This window comes from Cyanistes caeruleus, chromosome 2 (genome assembly GCF_971803275.1).
Source record: "Cyanistes caeruleus chromosome 2, bCyaCae1.hap1.1, whole genome shotgun sequence".
NCBI lineage: Eukaryota > Metazoa > Chordata > Aves > Passeriformes > Paridae > Cyanistes > Cyanistes caeruleus.
In genome coordinates, this window is record NC_141702.1 from 33,732,890 (window position 1) to 33,750,810 (window position 17,921).

The window sequence follows — 17,921 nt, forward strand, 5'->3', positions numbered from 1 at the left end:
CTGCAAGTCAAGGATTAAGGGCTTAAATTACTTTTTCCAGTATAAATCTTTTACCTTTATATTTAGAATATGTTCTAACAAACCAGTGTTCTGTTCTGACTTGTTTTTATATCAAAGCTAGCAATCCTTTGCGTAAGGAGGAGAATTCAGGCTGCCAAGGGGCTGCAGAACATCATTTCAATTGCAGATCAATGAACACAATCAAGTTGAACACTGTCAAAAGAGCTGCGAGCCTCTTTTTGTATTATTAAAAAAAAAAAAAAAAAGGAGTGGCAGGCATGGGGACAAAAATGGATAGATTTGAAAATCTGAAGAGTTCATTTTAAAATATGCAGCTAAAATATCCTGTTGCAATCTCCAAATGATGCTAACCATAGGGTAGGGGTTGGGGAATTAGGTTAAAAAACATATGGTAGGAAGGTATCATCAAGATTTATAACACAAGCTAAATTAGGAAATTTAGTAATTTTTTCGTCAATGCTGTTCTGTCAGAGATTGCACAATCAGTCTTTATATGGAAATTCCATTAAACAATACTGTCATATTAGTCACTAAAAACAGCCTCTGTCTTGGGGAACAAAAGTAGCAAAGGTTCTATAATTGACTGAAGACTCCCACTTTACTTACATTTTCATTTCAAGATACAGTGCAGAAAAGTTATACATTCCTCAAATGCCTTGATACAGTAACAGCAAGTCCTGAAGGTAGTGCAGTATTTTTAAAATTTTAAATTGTATTTTTTTTCCTCCATTTGAATGTGAAAAAATTTGCAAGTTTTACTTATCCCTCTATTTTTTAAGAAGTTACTGTAGTTGGGGATAATGAATGATGCCAGGTTTCTGAGACACATTTTAGCCTTAATAAAGCTGCTCTACCACAGGAGTTTAGTTTCTCAACTCCAGAGGAGTGGTACACTTACCATTGCTCATTTTTGTTTATGAATATTACATATAACCAGTGATGATGCCTAAACAGTAACAATAAAATCACAACTTGAAAGCAGTCAAGCTCCCTGGCATGGTGGAAATACCAGTCCTCTTAAAATTTCAGGAGAATGAGATTTTCAAGAGCATATCTTGGAAATAAAAGGCGAATTAGCAAATTTACAATAACTTTACATTTGATAACAAATTAGGTTCCCAACTGGAAAGGCCTGCTGCTTCTATAGTTATTTCTCACATTACATAAGCTTTCTTTTAAACCAGACAGTTTCAGCAGGTCCCAATAAAATAAAGCCCTTAATGCAAGTATTATCATCAGTTTAGTGAATGAATTACCAGAAAAACTTAAAGAAGAATTAAAACCTACATATTTCCTTCCTTGTTTCGCTTTAAAATGTCCACAGTTCTCGTTTCCAATACAAAAGGAATACTTATCAATTACTCTAGTTACCTAAATCATTGATTATATATAGACAGCACATGAAAGTATATTAACTTCATATAAATCAAGATTTTATGGTTTATTGTGGTTTTTTACAATTTTTGTGGGGGATTTTTTTGGTGTAGCTTGACCTGAAATCAATAAGACATATCTACATCACTTTTTTCAAGATTTTTTTATCACACAGTGATCAATTCTTTACATTCATTTTCTGTAGATCTCTCCATTCCAGTTTTCCAGAGTTCATGAGTACTGACATTACTTAGAAGTACAAGTTCAAACACACCTATACAAACAAGAAAAACTAGACAAAATATTGCAGATAAGGCTATCTTTTTTCTTTTTTCTTTTTTTTTTAATATATCTATAAATTTCTTTCAACCAGGCAGAGAGAACTTTGGAACACAATATTGAAAGCCATCTATGATAATCTTTGCAGCTAAAATGTTTGCAAATTTCCCAGTCAAGTACTCGCCCTTATAGCTTTAACAACATATACAGAGATATTTTATTTCCTCAGCACTTCAAGTGAATCGTCCCCAAACACAGCAGTTCTAAAACTGTACCACATTTAGCAGAGTAAACTATAGATGGGCTGATTAAGTGGTGCCACTTTCTCTTGAGCTGTGTGATTTACTTCAAGACAGAGCAGGCTGCTCCAAGGCTGGGCTCACTCACAGCAGTGACAAACATGCCCAGCTGAGCTGAGCACAGGCGGATGGCCGGGCATGGAGGCACAGCCTGGGGCACAACAGGGAAACGTGCTGGCCACAGCAACCACAGAACCAGGACTTGCACAAGTAACAAGAAAAACTGCAAACTGTACTTCTACAGGAAGTTCAAGCACAAACTTTTCCCCAATATTCCAAATTTGCAAGAAAGGTTTGAAGGACACACCACCCCCCAAACTTTTAAGGTGTTTAATTCTGCACATTCAATTCCACATTTAATCACAAAATAAACACTCGCTTTTCACCTGTTAATTTAACAAAAAACTCTTACAATTTAAGATTAGCAAATACATTCCCAATCTACAGCCTCATGTAACATTACTAATTGTATGTGTCAGTAAAGAAATGCTCTCAAAACATATATACAGTAGATACTGTGGGTAAAGAAGACAGTGAACACATTATTTCATTCTCTCTAACAAATACCTAGTGATTATGGGCAGTGTTTTAATGCTGATGTTAAAAATTACATGATTTTTATTCTTCCAGTCCTGTTTTACTTGTAAGAAGAATTACAATTTCAAAAGTGCACATACAACTGTGAGAACTGTGGAAGGGAGGACTGTGAGAAGTACGAATTAGTGCTTGTTCCACATAGGTGCTGCTATAGGTCCCTGTGGAGCCCTTTCAACGGTCACAAATTCTTCAGGGTTGTCAAAAGCTTCGTAGTGGACTAATAAGTCTTGAATAGCACACTCCTCAATCTGGAAGGAAAAAAAGAGCATGTATGTCAGTGTGAGGGTCATTTTACTAGTCCTGAATGCATCAGACCTCCTAATCAGGAAGGACTAGTGGATGATGCATTCTTCAAACAACTTGAAGAAACCTCATGTTTTCAGGCCCTGCTCCTCATGGGAAACTTGAGGCACCTTGGTATCTGCTGGAAAGGCAAGAGAGCTGGACACAAACACTCTAAGACATCTCCCTACTGCTAAAAAATTCTTAACACAGATGATCAAGGGAGACATTCTGACAGATCTTATGCTTACAAAAAAAAGACTGGTCAGGGATGTGAAAGTTGAGGGCAGCCTCGGCTGCAATGACAATGAGATGCTGGAGTTCAGGATCCTGAAAGTTGGGAACACGAGAAAAAGAAAACAACTTGGGACTTCTCAGAAGACTACGAAGGCATCTGCTTGGAGAAATTAATGAAATTTGGCCCCAGAAAGAAGAAAGGTCCAGGAGAGCTGGTTGATTTTAAAGATCACCTCCACTAAGCTCAAGAACAGACCATGGCAGTGGTCCTCTTCCTAGCCAAGTAAGAATGGCAGGAGAACTGCACAGACAAAAAAAAGAGCTCCTAACAAAGCTTAAACAAAAAGCATACAAGATGTGGAAACAGAGAAAAGTGACATAGAAGGAAAACACAGACACTGTGTGACCACACAGGAAAATAAATAAAAAAGTCAAAACACATCTGTGGTAGATTCTGGTAAGAAACATGAAAGGCAACAAAACAGCCTCTACAGCAGCAAAAAAAAGACAACATGGATCCACTACTGAAGGAAAAAGACATGGAAAACGCTGGGCACTTTCATCTTGGTCTTAAGTGTAAAGATCAGCTTCCAGCAATGGCAGGCCCTGGAAATCAGAGCCAGCCAAAATGACTACAAGACCACTCTCAAAAAACACCTTTGAAAAACTGTTGCAATAAGGGTTGATTCCTGAGAAGTAGAAGGAATCAAATGTCATTCCTACCTTCAGGAAGGACAAGAGGATCTGAGTGACCACTAGGTGATCCCCGGGGAAGTGGTACAGCTTAAGTATTAACTAAGAGTTTAAGTGGACGAGTTTAAGAACAGATCTCAAAAATGCAATGTGAGACAGACTGAAAACTGGCTGAACTGGTGATCTCAGAGGGTTGTGACCAGTGGCACAAAGACCAGCTGGAGGCCAGTCACTAGCACCAACACTAGGGTCAGTACTGTTTAACATCTTCATCAATTTCCCACAGGAAGAGACACAGTGTTCCCTCAGCCAAGTTAGGAGCAGTGTAGAACTGGAAGGAGGGGCTGATATACCAGATGGTTGTACTGCCACTCAGAGAGACCCAGACAATGCTGGAAAAATGGGCTCTCATGAAGTTCAAGAAAGGGAAACACAAAGCTCCTGGGAAGAAAAACCCTAGACCAGTACACACTGGGAGTTGACAAGTTGGAAAGTGGCCTATCATAAAAGGAGCTGGGGTCCTGGTGGACAATTTAGCCTTTTAGCCAGCAGTGCACTCATGTGGCAAAGAAGGGTGACAGCCTCCTGTACTCTATGAGGGACAGCACTGCCAGAAAAATGAGATAGATGACAGTTGTAATGTCCTCTAACTCAGCACTGGTGAGACACACTTGAAGTGCTGGGGCCATTTCTTGACCTTCCAGTACATGAGAAACATGGATATAATGAATAGTCCAGTGACTTGGTATAAAAACACGTAAGAGCCCGGCACATCTGACATTGAGGAGTCGCTGAGCACACTGCACTTGTTTAGCATGGATAAAAGCAGGTTTAGGATGATCTTACCAAAGTGTATAAATACCTGTGTTGGGGGTTGGGTTTCTTTCTTTTGTACTTTTTTTTGAATTTTTCTCTTGAGTTGCTAGGAAACTAACTACTTGGTACTTACAGGTACTTGAGAAAAACAAGAAGAACCATTGGAAGTTCATGTTACTTTAGAGCAGCAGTAACTTAGAACTTTACCTGGATCAATGCCAAAGGTTTTTCTCTGCTCCTAATAAGAGCAGCTTCTTGCTGGAGCTCTTCCTCTATAATAGCTGAGAACATGACAGGTGCTATCACAGGAGAGCTGGCTGGTGATGCTGCTGACCAAGGACTGCAAAATGCAAAAACCAAACGACATTATGAGGCAACATCAAGGTCAGCACAACATGCAGCAAAAAAGTTCCAGATCCTAAGCCACTATCAAACTTACTTATGACTTTCCAGCTGTGGAGAATCCAGAACATTGTCTTCCAGACCTGGGTTACTTCTAGTGTTGCACCTGGAGAGAGGTAGGAAAGGAAAGTAGAAGTCAACAGTACAGCATTCTCCTACATCATATTGCAAAATACGAAACTGCAGTAGAAATTACAACAAACGTGTGGGGTCTTTACACAGGAAAGGCATTAGGGTGCAATACGGAATTCTTAAGTGTGATACTGTGACTGAAAAGGACACTGATTCTCATTTCCAACTGCCAAACCCTAATGGAATTTCATCTTGGGCATAAATTTTGGCATTTCCTAACATTTGAGGATTTGAAAAAGAGTTTAATTTCTGGTTTATTATTTAAAAAACAACAAAAAAAAAGGGCTTTTTTTCTTTTTTACATGTAAATTGGTGCATTTATGCATTTAAGCTGAGCTATGCACTAACAGCACTACCGATAAAAGTTTGCAATTAACATGAAATAAAAAATATTAAAGATAAAAAGAAAAAGATTCAAGATAAAAAATTAAACTGTCTGGCATTCAAATTAGGTGTTTCATGCCAGAGAGCCAGTGCTACAATCTCACTAGAGTAAATTCTTTGAGTGTAAACCCAGAAATTATGGACTTGCAGTACATATCCTGTAACCACCTCCCACATTGACAGGAACAGCATAAAACTAAAATTAACAGACTAGGAAAAAACCAAACTTCAAATATTTACATAGTTCCCAACAGGAAGATATTTTATTCAGTTGCAAAATGTTAACCTCTCAACAAAAAGAAGTTGACATTTGTTACACTGTATTCATTAAGAGACAAGTATACTTGTCAGAAAAATCCTGCATCAGTAGGAAAAGAGGGCCCTATTCTCATGATTTAATACCTGTCTTTGACAGGATGGTTTTGCAACTTCCAGAACCTTAAAGAAGTGTTCCAGCATACTGTGACATGCTGGCAAATATTTTTTGAATTATTCTATGGTACTGCAAACAACTCTAAGGGTGTTGCTGTTTCAATAAATCACTTTCAATTTGCTTTAATGCTTTGGTAATCCTTTGTAAGTGACCACAAGCTCTTGGATAAAACAGAAAAAAATCTATAGAAAGTTAAGAGAATTCCAGTAAGTACCAAGTTCTCTGTCTGAAATATTTTCCCCAGAACACAGTTCCAAGGATAACAAAATACATGATTCCTACCACCAAGTTGTAAGGGCAAGATCTCAAAAAATCTGAAATCTAACATCCATCATTAAAAACGGATTTAAATTAAGCGTGTAGAGCTTTTTGTCACAAAACAGAATTTTTCCCACAAAACAAACAATGCACATTGCCAGGTTATGCATCCTTGTACTCAGTCTGAAAAATATGGTCTGATTCCTGATGAATGTGACTGATGAGATGGGTGGAAAATGTTCTGAAAATGGATTAGCTGTACAAAGTCCAACTGGAAACCAAGTGCTAGTGGGGGTCCTCAGGGACTGATACTGGAACCAATTCTGTTAAGCATCTTTGGTAGAACAGAAAAGAACAGAACAGACTCTCAGCAGGCCACAACTGGCTGTGGAGAGGCTGGGGACGGTGCACATTCTGGATGCCAGGCTGCCTTTCAGAAGCCCTCAAGAGGCTGGAGAAATTGGAAACTGAGAACCCATGAATTTCAAAGACAAGTGCAAAGTCCTGTATGTGGAAGAGAACAGCCCCAGGAGGCACCACAGGCTGGGACTGACTGGCTAGAAAGCAGCAGAGAGAAAGCAGAATCTGCAGAGTCCTGGCTGGCAACAAGTGGAAGATGTTACCAGCCAGTGCCTCTGCAGCAGAGAGGGCCAAAGCAATACTGTAGCAAGGCAGGCAGAAGAAGTGATTCCTCCCCTTTATGCCACATTTCTTCATCTACATAGAGAGTATCATTCTCAATTTGGGCTCCTCAATACAAGAAGGATGCTGTCATATTGGAACAAATTCAGGATTACGAAGAATGTGTTTTGTTAACCCTAAAGGAAGGCAGCAAAGGGGAGATCCCATTGCTGTCTTCAACCACTTAACTGCAGGATAGAAAAATGATGAAGCAAGAATCTTCTTAGAAGTGACAGATTAGAGGCAACATACACAAGAGGCAAAACAGTAAATTCCGGATAGATAAAAGGAAAAATAAAAACACCATATGGAGATGATTATCCACTGAAACATGTTGCTCAAAAAGTCTGGGGTATCTTCACACTTGGAACAGTCACAAGTGAACCAGACCAGGTCCTGAGAAACATTGTCTAGTTTTACTTAGTTAAGCAGGAGGCTAAACTACAGGATCAAAATTATTCTGTGATTTCAAAGCAGGGCGCTATGTTTTAGCTGCATCCAGCTCTGGGGTCCTCAGCACAAAAAAAACATGGACCTTGCTGCAGGTCCAGAAGAAGCCACCAAGATGATGAGAGGTATGGAGCACCTCTCCATCCAGGGAAAAGCTGAGAGAATTGTGTTTGTTCAGCCTGGAAAAGAGCAGGCTTCAGAGTCATTTAACTGCTGCCTTCCAGCACATGAAGGGACCCTGCAAGAAAGGTGGAGAGGGACTTTTTACAAGCACATGTAAGCACAGGACAAGGCTTCAGACTGAAAGAGTGCAGATTTAGATTAGATATTAGGAAGAACATTTTTCACTGTGAAGGTGGTGAGGCACTGGAACAGGTTCCCCAGGGAAGCTGTGGATGCCCCATCCCTGCAAGTGCTCAAGGCCAGGCTGGGTGGGGCTGTGAGCAATGTGGTTTAGTAGGAGATGTCCCTGGCAGGGGCATTGGAACTGGATGATCTTTAAGGCCCCTTCTAACCCAAACTATTCTGTGGTAAATTACCTTCCAGCTTTTACTACACTTAAAAGATAACAACATTGAAAAGCAGAAAAGAACCAAAGAAAGCAAGGAGATGAAGGCAGCCTTCTGTGCTCTTATACTGATGTTCTCTCTCAATTTTATCTGTTTTTCCACCTGCTTTAATAATATTCACCTTCCAGCACATTTAACAATAACTTATTTGACAGCTACACTTTTCTTTCAATTACTAATCCAAATAACTCATAGCACTACTATAAATTAACCCAACTGTTACACTTCAAAAACTTGATGGCTTCTATACAAACAAGAAAAAAAACCTAAACAACAACCAAAAAAGCCACCTCAACAGGAATTTTCCAAAACTAGAATTAATAGTTCCAGCATCACAGCATACTCTAGCAATCAAATATAAAAGATAAACCAATGGGGCTTGAAAATGTAGGAAGAAATCCAGGTATTTTGCAGCTCTTTGTACATACGTGCATCTGTGTTTCTTGCTAACAAGACACTCAGCCCAGATACTAAATCAATTGCAGATATTTCAACATGCTAAATTAATTCCTCAGCTGGCATCAAAATGACTAGGAGGAATGGAATACACAGGAAATGTGAAGCTAGCATATACTGAAAAAATGGAAAAAAAGCCTCAAAAATGGAACTTGGAAATCTGGATGTCTTAGAAGTTAAGATGCAGATGCATAAATGGTTCTGCATGGAAATAAACCAACCAAATATCATCAGTACTGAACCAACCTGATTAACTGTTGGCTGAACTTGCCATGACGCTTATGCAGCCACCAAAATGTCCCAGCCCTCAGCTCCCTAGTGTTTCTTGAGTATTTGTTCACAAGACGCCAGGTCAGGTTTGGTGCCTCCCTGATCTAATAACTGCTCACAGAAAAAGAACACAAAGCCTGGTCTCCCGCAGAACCTCCTGGGTTTTGCTATACCATTTGAATCATGCACTACATATTAGCTCATTATTAGCCATGACAGAACTAGGCCATTCCCACACCAAGATGCAAATACTTGTTTCTACTAAGACTCTTCACTGCTCCCCGGAGTAACACAGCAAAGACAACTCAGGCTGCCACAACTAAATCATGTCAGGCCTATGTTCTTAGCTTGGACTATGAGCTACACGCGCACAGCTTAACTCCCAAGGCTGAGGTGCCCCTGGAAATAATGCAGCCATACCCATGTACCCCAGCTGTTGGGATCATCTGCGTCTGGATTAAATGCAGTTCACATCACTACAATTCATGACATCCTTTACCCAAAAAATATATGTACTGCAAAAAATTGGAAGGTGACAGTACATAGAAGAATGCTTGTGTCACCATCCAAAATACCCTCATCCAGAGATCTAAGAAAAATGTCTGTTTCATTGGTGCGCAGTTTATCCAAAGGAGAAAGACAAAACAGGAACATTAAGTCATGCAAGTATCTTCAGTGTCCCATCACCAAGTCTGACATCTACAGGTGAGGGTTGCTTATGCTCTACATTTACATAATTTCTTTCCCCTAAAAAGGAAGGGGTAAGGGTGTGGATAACTAATCTTCACAGAAATAGCCCTTAAATGCCACAGGTAAAAATCAGAGCCTACTATGACAACACTGTACTGTCAAAAAAATAAAATTACCTCAAACTAGAAACTTCACTCCTAAGTTTCAAGATGGAGGAACTTGTCACCTAGGCTCTTCACACGTAATAGAAAGAAATAAGCATCTTCAGACAAAACTAAAAACCACAAAACCTGAAATAGCTTTGGAGGTCCTTTGTTTTAGGTTCTACAAGTTTAATATAGCACCTTCAGACATTTAATGTATTAGACCTGGATTCAGCTCAAATAGTCCACTTTGAGAGCCATGTAGAATGGCCAGATTGCGTAGACGAGACAGGGCAATGCAAAAGGAAAATAAATGACTTTGTCATTTAAAAATGATTACAGAGCTGTTGTGACAAAGCTAATAATAACATCCAGTGCAAATTCTCTTATCACCGGACCTTGGCACCTCCCATATGATGAAAAGTTTTATTATTGTGCTAGCAGCAAAATGAACAATTCTGGTTCTGAAGATTTGTGTTTCATGTCTCCATACCTCCACTCACCACAGTAACTTCAGCTATATCACTCTGTTCCTGAGGAATGCCTCCCCATCACACACACTCCAAATGCCTCCTATCTCACTCCTCAGACATTATCCCACACACAGTGTCCCTACATTTCTACTCTCATTTTATTCTTTATATAACAGTAAAACATGTACTACTTCTGTCCTAGGGAAACACCTTTTTATACAAGCTGAAAAACCAAAAGTGAGGACCAGTAAAACTTTCTTTTCCCCACAGGGGAGTCAGTTATTGGAGGACAATGGAACAGGAGTTCATAAGAACAGTCTGATAATGACACAGCTCCTTGTGCACCAACAACTCTGCAAACTTCTCCTTCAGTGCAGCTGTGTAAACTTGAGTCAGGCTGCTCTGAAGCTGTGTTGTAAGAAGAGCTGTGTGAAGGATTATACAAGCTCCCCCTCTTTACTCAAGAGCTGTGTTTAGGCTCAAGTCCCTCAGGCCTTCCTTAAGCTATGGCTGCAGCAATGGCCCAGCTTTGCTGTTCCTTAGCCTGACTTGATTTGCAGGTTTGACGTCAACCTTGCCTGATCCCAATGCACCTCTCTGTGCTCACTGTGGCTCATCCTGGTTTCTGTCACAGAGCCTGCCCTGCTCACCTCCGTTTGGCACACTGGGGCTCTGCCTTTGCCAGGGAAGGCACCAGCCACAGACAGTTGTGCTGTCACACTTGGCTCACCCTACCACTGTGGGTCAGCTGGCCTGCAGTGCTTCCAGATAGTAGGTGGTAAAGACTAAGGTTTTCAGGCTCTCTGTTCTGCAAATATATTTGGAATGTCTACCATTCAAAGTTACTCATGATAGGGGGAAGAGATGCAGGTGAGTAAGCAGTTCAATCATACAGACCTTCAAGAATAAGGCTGAGATTGTTTCCTCAGCTTAGGCAGTTATTTTAACCCAGAACAGTGATTCTACTGGAGGTAGCAAGAAGATGCGTGACTAAAACGTTTCAAACAAAGAGCAATATTGTCTAATAACTAGAGATGTAATTCATATGTGCTTTATTTTTGTCCTTAGAACTGTAGCCCCATGGTAATTATAATACACAGACACAACCAGTGCATCAAAGTTCCTGTAAGCCTGCTTAAACACTTAAACAATGAAGTCATCTTATAAGAAAAATCGGATTAGGAAATACCAGAACTTTGTTTGAATAAACTGGCTTTATCCATTCAGTGGTTACACAGAAATACTCCTTAGTAAAATGTTTAATGAATGCCATATCTCAATGCTCATGAATACCTAACTTCTACAGAGGTTAGAAAATACATGTTTATCATTTTATACATGCAAACAAATATACACAGACATTTTGTTTGGAGCATGAAGCTTTTTTTTTTATATATATATATATATATATATACACACATATATATATGTGTATATACACACACATATATATATGTGTATATACACACACACATATCCATCTATACAAATAGAAACACTTTGAACCTGAAACGCAGTACTAGCAGTGGCATTAAATTCTTTAAGTCTTTAAATTTTCTGTTAAGAGTATTTCATTCATAAAATCTTATTAACAGAATCATCAGAAGAATGCTTTTTTTAAATGACAATTTTATTATTTCATTTTTCAGCAGAATTTAACATGTCATTGTGCTTCTTGTATAATGGTTGACCAATTATAAAAAATGCATTCTTACCTTACAGTGTTTTGGACTGGTGAATCCTCAGATCCTTTATATCCACATCTTTTAATACCAGTACCAGGTGAATTATTCATACTCATACATTTTTCTTCTTCCAGCACAAGATCACGGAATGACTTTGGCAAGGCAGAATGTAATGAAGATGACCTTTTTAAAAACAACAACAAAACAAAACCAATGCACTTCATACTTGCACTTTCCAAGACTCCACATTATTACATGATTCAGATAGCAAAGAGGCCTTTCTACTTACTAAAATTACATTATTGTTTAGGTTATGTATACCACCATTATCCTGCTAGACCCTATTTGATAAAAGAAGTCATTTTGGGTCATATAGATAAAGAATAGGAAATAAATATCTACGAGAACAAAGGAAGTCAATAGTTTTGAAATTTTATTAGAATTTAAAAAAAACAAACAACCAAACCCTACCCCTCCACCTATTTCCTCCATCTCATCCTCTTATAAAGCAATTTCTTTTTTCATAGATGGCGTGTATTAGACAAGCTGTACCTTTTCTAGATGTGCTAGTCCTTGAAAAGTATTTTCATAAATCGCAGTGTTCAAGATACTGTCAATCTAGCACAGGCTGTTTGCCACCATGAAATTCAAGTGTTGCTGATCTTTTCTTCCTAAGGTACTGAATGAGTTACTTGTACCTGCTGGAGGCTCTATAAATCCCTTAATACACAATGAATTCAAATAAAACTGATAGCCTTCATTTTCTATTACTTGTCCAAGCATAACTTACTGAATTAGAGCCTGCATATTATCTTTCAAAAATAAATCATTATGAAAATATAGCAATTTAGCATCTTAGATATTATGAACACTTTCCAAACACAAAGCCTTTTTGTTTACAGAATTCTAGGCAGTTACCACTAGTCTTTGCCTTATCTATGAAGACTTTGGAATTAATTCTTCAGAAATTTGCTTACATTTAACTTTACTAAACATAGCAGTCCTACTTATTGCAAAATACACAAAATATATCCTGAAAGAACAGCTCTGCTCACTATGTACAAAGAAACAAGAGATTGCTTATAAACATTAATGAAGTAAAACAAGTAAAAAAAAAAAAATCTACAATGCCAATTGTTTGTGCAACCACCGTAAGAGCAGCATCTCAAGTCAAACACTTTCAAACTACATCTAGGTGGGACACAATTTAAGGTAACAAATATGACGGAATTTTAAAAGTGAAATGTTATATCTGAAAATAAAAAACATCTGAACTCTACGTATGATGTCCAATGTTAGACCACCCTAGCTTAAGTTTGGATTTTTTTTTTTTTAAATTTAAATATTGGATAAGCAGCACACAAGACACAAAAAGAAGAATGGAAATCTCCAGATACAGGAGCTCAGAGTCATTGTGCACATTCTCTATTCCTACCACCAGCTGGCACACAGAAGTTCAGGCAAGTGTTTGACCAGACCTCTCCCAAACCTATTATTCTGTGTAGGCATATTGTCCATGGGATCTGCTGTCACAGAAGCTGCTCCTGCTACTAACACTTTAAGTAGCCTACTTTGATTTGATTTACCTATTTCTCTGAATATTCTGTACTGCAATCAGATCTACTTGCAAAAGACAACCAAAAAAACAACCCACAAACAACATCTCCCAAAAAAATCAACTGTATCATTCTCGGTTTGCTAACCTATCCAAAACAATTATTTGTGGCTTAAAATATTTGTCTGAAAAGTGATACAAAATTTTCCTAACATGTAACAAGTCTAATTTCCATCTATTCCTGTCTGATACATCATCATTTTTATGTAATTTGCAAAATTAGAAAAACTACTTCATACATTTTTTAAAAAAAGAGTGGAATATGACAAAGCTTCTCTAAGCTGTAACTGCAAACCATCAAAACATGGAGTTACAAAAGAGCTGCTGATGTTAAATATAAGCTGGAATATTGTCAAACCAACAATCTAGACATCAGGATACACAATTGTTAATTCTCAAGAGAGATTTCAAATTTCTTTGTGTCTCTGGTCTTGAAAAGTTGTAGACTCTCCTGAGCTTAAAAAAATCCCAAAACAATTAAGCAACACTCCCACTCCCTTGATCGTAGTAGGTTTAGAGAACTAATAAAGTCAATATGCAGTTAACTTTAGACTTTTTTTCAAAGTATTATTAGAGTGATAGCTTATTTTTCCCTTCTAATTCTCACTTTTCTTCAAAAGGAGGAAACATAGGTTCAGTTTTCCCAGAAACTATGAATCTGGAGGTTTCTCTTGGTGGAAAAGGCATAGTGTATGACAGACTTTCAGTCAACCAAAAAAGGCCAGAAGGTCCCACACCCTTCTGGCAAGTGTGCTTCACTGCATTCAACATCCAAGTTGAATATCTGATTTCACTGGAGCACAAGTTCTATGGCTTTGACTATACTGCATATGTGGAAAGCTCAATCAGCTGCCAAATGCACTTAATAGTCCACTGTGAATTTAGAGACTAATTCTGTAAATATAATATTAGAGTAGATGAGTAACACAACTACTCCACCTTACACGCAAAAATAGTTTGAACAACTAGCAGGGGCAATCAAATAATTGATTGCTTGCCTAAAGCAGCTTGAAGTTTATTCAATAAATGTTTTCTTCCAGCAGCGAGGCCTAATTTTAAAAATTCATATAGCTCCCACTGGTTCTGTGCTTGAACTCTTGAGCTACCGGTATTTTCCAGATTGGCAGCCAGAGGAACGCAGGAGGAACGTGTGGAATCACGCAGTGACCACATGAGCATTAGATTGGATTCCATCCTCCTGAAATATACCCTAGCCTTTCCACCTAAGATAGTTTGTGTAACACAGTAGGCCCAGCTCTTTCCAAAAACTGTTTAATAAGAACCTTGAGAGCACAATATACTTTTTGGAGACATTTATCTAAGGATATTCAAAAATCAGTCTTTATTTGCTTTTTAAAAGGAAGGAACAATTCATAGGCAGTTTTCAGTTTACATAACACCCAATAAGTAAAGAATTATCTATCAGAGAGTGGATGAATAGTATGAATAAGTCAAACTATTTGGGCAGGACCTGCCTTTCTTAAACCTAAGCTGGACCTGACCAGCATGTTGTCCTGCACATGCACTAAGAATGATCTTCCCCATGAGCCTCCCTGGAGCTGAGGTCAGGCTGACAGGCCTGTAGTTCCCACATTCTCCTTCTGATCCTTCTTTAAATGGGTGTCATATTGACTCACCTCCAGTCACCTGGGCTCTCTCAAATTGACACGGACAGCTGATAAATGATTTAAAGTGGCTCAGTGGCCCCCTTCAGCAGCTCCCTCAGTACCCTTGGATTGGTCACATCCAGCCCCATGGACCTGTGTGTGTCTAAGAGGTGTAGCACATCAATGACCAGTTCCCCTTGGATTATGGGGGTTTCATTCCAGCCCATGAGGCTGGGTACCTGCAGAATGACTGATCTTACTGTTAAAGACTGAGACATCAGGTGCCTCAGGATTTCCTTTATACTTTGTCACTGCACCTGATAAAAAGATGGAGATTATACTACACCTTCATTTTATTTCTACAAAGAATTTTGTCGTTATTTTTTAGAATTTTCATATTGCAATGTTCTTATGGATAATTACAACATTAGTAGTAAGATTACAAATAGTGGATGAAGTATTGTTTTTTTTAATATAATAAAGGACAGAACTCAATGTTTGCTGTGCTCATCAAGATCTGATTCAACTATCAGTTTCTCCTAGCAAATTTTAAGCCTCAGAGTTGTAACAGCCCTGTGACACCTCCATTAGCTAAGGCAAATAATTAACCTGCTGCTTGACCTGCAGGATCACCTGCGTCATGCACGTAGCATGTTCTTCAAAGCATTTGAGAGAACCAGTTCTAAGGACACAAATTCATCCACTCATTAGACTTCATAAAATGAATCTTGCAAACCTTGTTTCTCCTTTTGTCAAGGCCTCAGTTACTGTTCAGAGACCAGGAAGAGCCTGAATCCTTAAGTGCAAACCAACTAAGTCACTGTCTCCTCTTTAAAATAAAAGGGTGGGCTTTGTCCAATATTATATCAGAATACATTTAAGGGATTGGGGGAGTAAATGAGACCCTAAATTTTAGTATTAGGTGTACATGGATGAAAATTAATTGAGAAGACAGAAAGCTTAAGAGTGATTGTGATGGGCCTGTTAAAACCGTTGCTCCCACTGAGGTATAACCAAGTAAACTACAGAAAGTTCTTCTAGGGTAACAGTACAAAAGTAATCTAAACTAAAAGCCTAGACTCTCCTGAACAGGAAAAACTGGAGAAAAGGACACATTTACTTAAATGAACTTCAAACAAACTTTTACTTCATGCTTAGAGGATGCAAATAGGTATTTATCCAGCAATAATTAAACCCATTAAATTTACATAGTTTGAAATTTCTACATTTTTATTATGCTTTTATCCAATACCAACAGTAAAAGCGAAGAACAAAGCATGACTTTGGCTAGCACCTCATTACATTTGTTATAAACTTAGCTCAGTAAACAGATGATAAACTATTTTCTGTATTCAATACTACGGTATTTACTCAAACCCTTAAATTGTATGTGATCAGCATTCAATATCATTTTAAATCTCCTATGCATCTTCCACCATAACAATTTTTAGAAGCATCCAATACTCCCTCCAGCTCCGAAACACCTAGATAAAACTTTGTTATCCCAATTTGTGTCAATTTTGCTCTAGTCCAAAGTCATTCCAGACCTCCCCCCAGGAAGGGGGACATTTTTCTTTATGTTTCTGACAGAGAAAAAATATCATTCTTAATGGTTTTCAATAACCCCTTCCTAACTAAGTTTCAGAGCTTGTCCTCAGTCTTCTTCTATGATTTACTTGGACACCACCTGCAAATGTAACATTGTACACAGGAAAGCACCAGATGGGATGCAGTCCTCTGACTCAGAGCAAAATTTCAAATAAAGTGCAACCACTGCATTTCCCTATCCCCTTTGAATTTCTAGATTACTTCCAAATGTAGATACATATAGTTCAGTCTGCCTATTCAATGTAATAACTCTGCAAAGAAAAATAATTGATATTTGATTTATAACATACCACGCATTCCCTAGTTTTGCAACTTTCGTGGGTGGAGGAGGTGCAGTTACTAGAGTTGTAGGCTCTGGGCTGCTAGCTACTGATCCATTATCTTTTGCTGCCAGGGCAATCATTTTCCTTTGCTTCTGGGAAAGCTTGATTCCATGAGACACCATTCTGCTGTGAAAGGACATTGCAAAGAAAGAAGATGTAAAGATCAGTGTCCTGTGAGATGACTCACCTTTCATCCTGCAAATTAAACTGAGAACTCATTTCCTAAACAAAAATTACTTTGCTTAGAGAAACAAATGGCAAGGTGGGGCAAGAGTTCAGACGGCTGGGAAGCAAAAAACAAAAAAAAAGGGTCAATTAATATCAAGAGTGACAGAAAGAAAAGCATCATAGAAGTATTCTTCACATAGATGCTCATAAAAGAAAACATGCAGAGTAGGAATCAAGTCACCAAAAGAGGACTACAACCAGATGAAGACTATTTTCTAAACTTGCGATTTTTTAGAGACTGTCAAGCTTAGCTCCCTTAAACCAAAAATATTCATATATAAAAAAAAAAAAATTAACAGCATAGAGCCATTTTTTCTGTCTGTAATGATTTCCCTTTCTAAGCTATTTGGATTCTTCAGTCTTGGCTGTTTTGTTTGCAGCTTCTGAGTCTATCTAGCAAGCAAGCCTTTAATAAGGCTACTGTCCTAACTACTTTAAAAGAAAGCCACATCTCAAAGGTCATGAGTCACTGCCTGTTCTCTTCCATATGTTGCCACTTAAACAACAATAGGTTTAATACACTGCCTTGTAAAAAAGCACATTTATCTTCCTGTGTCTTTTGGGATGCTTCTACAAGAAGGAATCACACTTGTTTCTGTCTGAAGAATCATCAACATCAAGACATGGGTTCTGGGAGAGGTCAGAGAATGCAAGACAAGAAATGAACTTCTCAAATCCAGAACTTATGCACAAGTAATTTCCAAAGTCCTAGGGACAAGAATTCATTCTTTTTGGTCAGAAACTTAAAGGCTCAGCAGGACAGGCCACTTATTTAAGATACTAGCTCACTTGCTCTTTTGCAGTAGTTGACAAGACTAGAGGAAAATAAAGGGATACATTTGGTATGCTCAAAGAAAAACAACATAATGAAGTAAACAAAGCTGTTCAAAACCAAATAGGACAACTTTTCTCCTGC

At 38.3% G+C, this 17,921-nt stretch overlaps 1 protein-coding gene across 4 annotated transcripts in view; it reads right to left on the minus strand.

Annotated features, from left to right (window-relative positions):
- Window positions 1–1,590: 1,590 nt before the first annotated feature.
- The window catches only part of IBTK (inhibitor of Bruton tyrosine kinase), a 53,495-nt gene continuing 37,164 nt past the window's right edge, over window positions 1,591–17,921 (minus strand). For 2 of the 4 annotated variants that reach the window (XM_023922321.2, XM_086876381.1), the window contains 5 exons: window positions 16,745–16,900; window positions 11,655–11,807; window positions 5,038–5,106; window positions 4,806–4,938; window positions 1,591–2,818 (listed from right to left, as the gene is read on the minus strand). In XM_023922321.2, coding sequence (XP_023778089.2) covers window positions 2,693–2,818; window positions 4,806–4,938; window positions 5,038–5,106; window positions 11,655–11,807; window positions 16,745–16,900 — 637 coding nt within the window. In that variant the 3' untranslated portion in view covers window positions 1,591–2,692. Of the gene's footprint in view, window positions 2,819–4,805; window positions 4,939–5,037; window positions 5,107–11,654; window positions 11,808–16,744; window positions 16,904–17,921 lie in introns of all 4 variants that reach the window. The other 2 variants (XM_023922320.2, XM_086876380.1) reach the window with 1 other exon arrangement.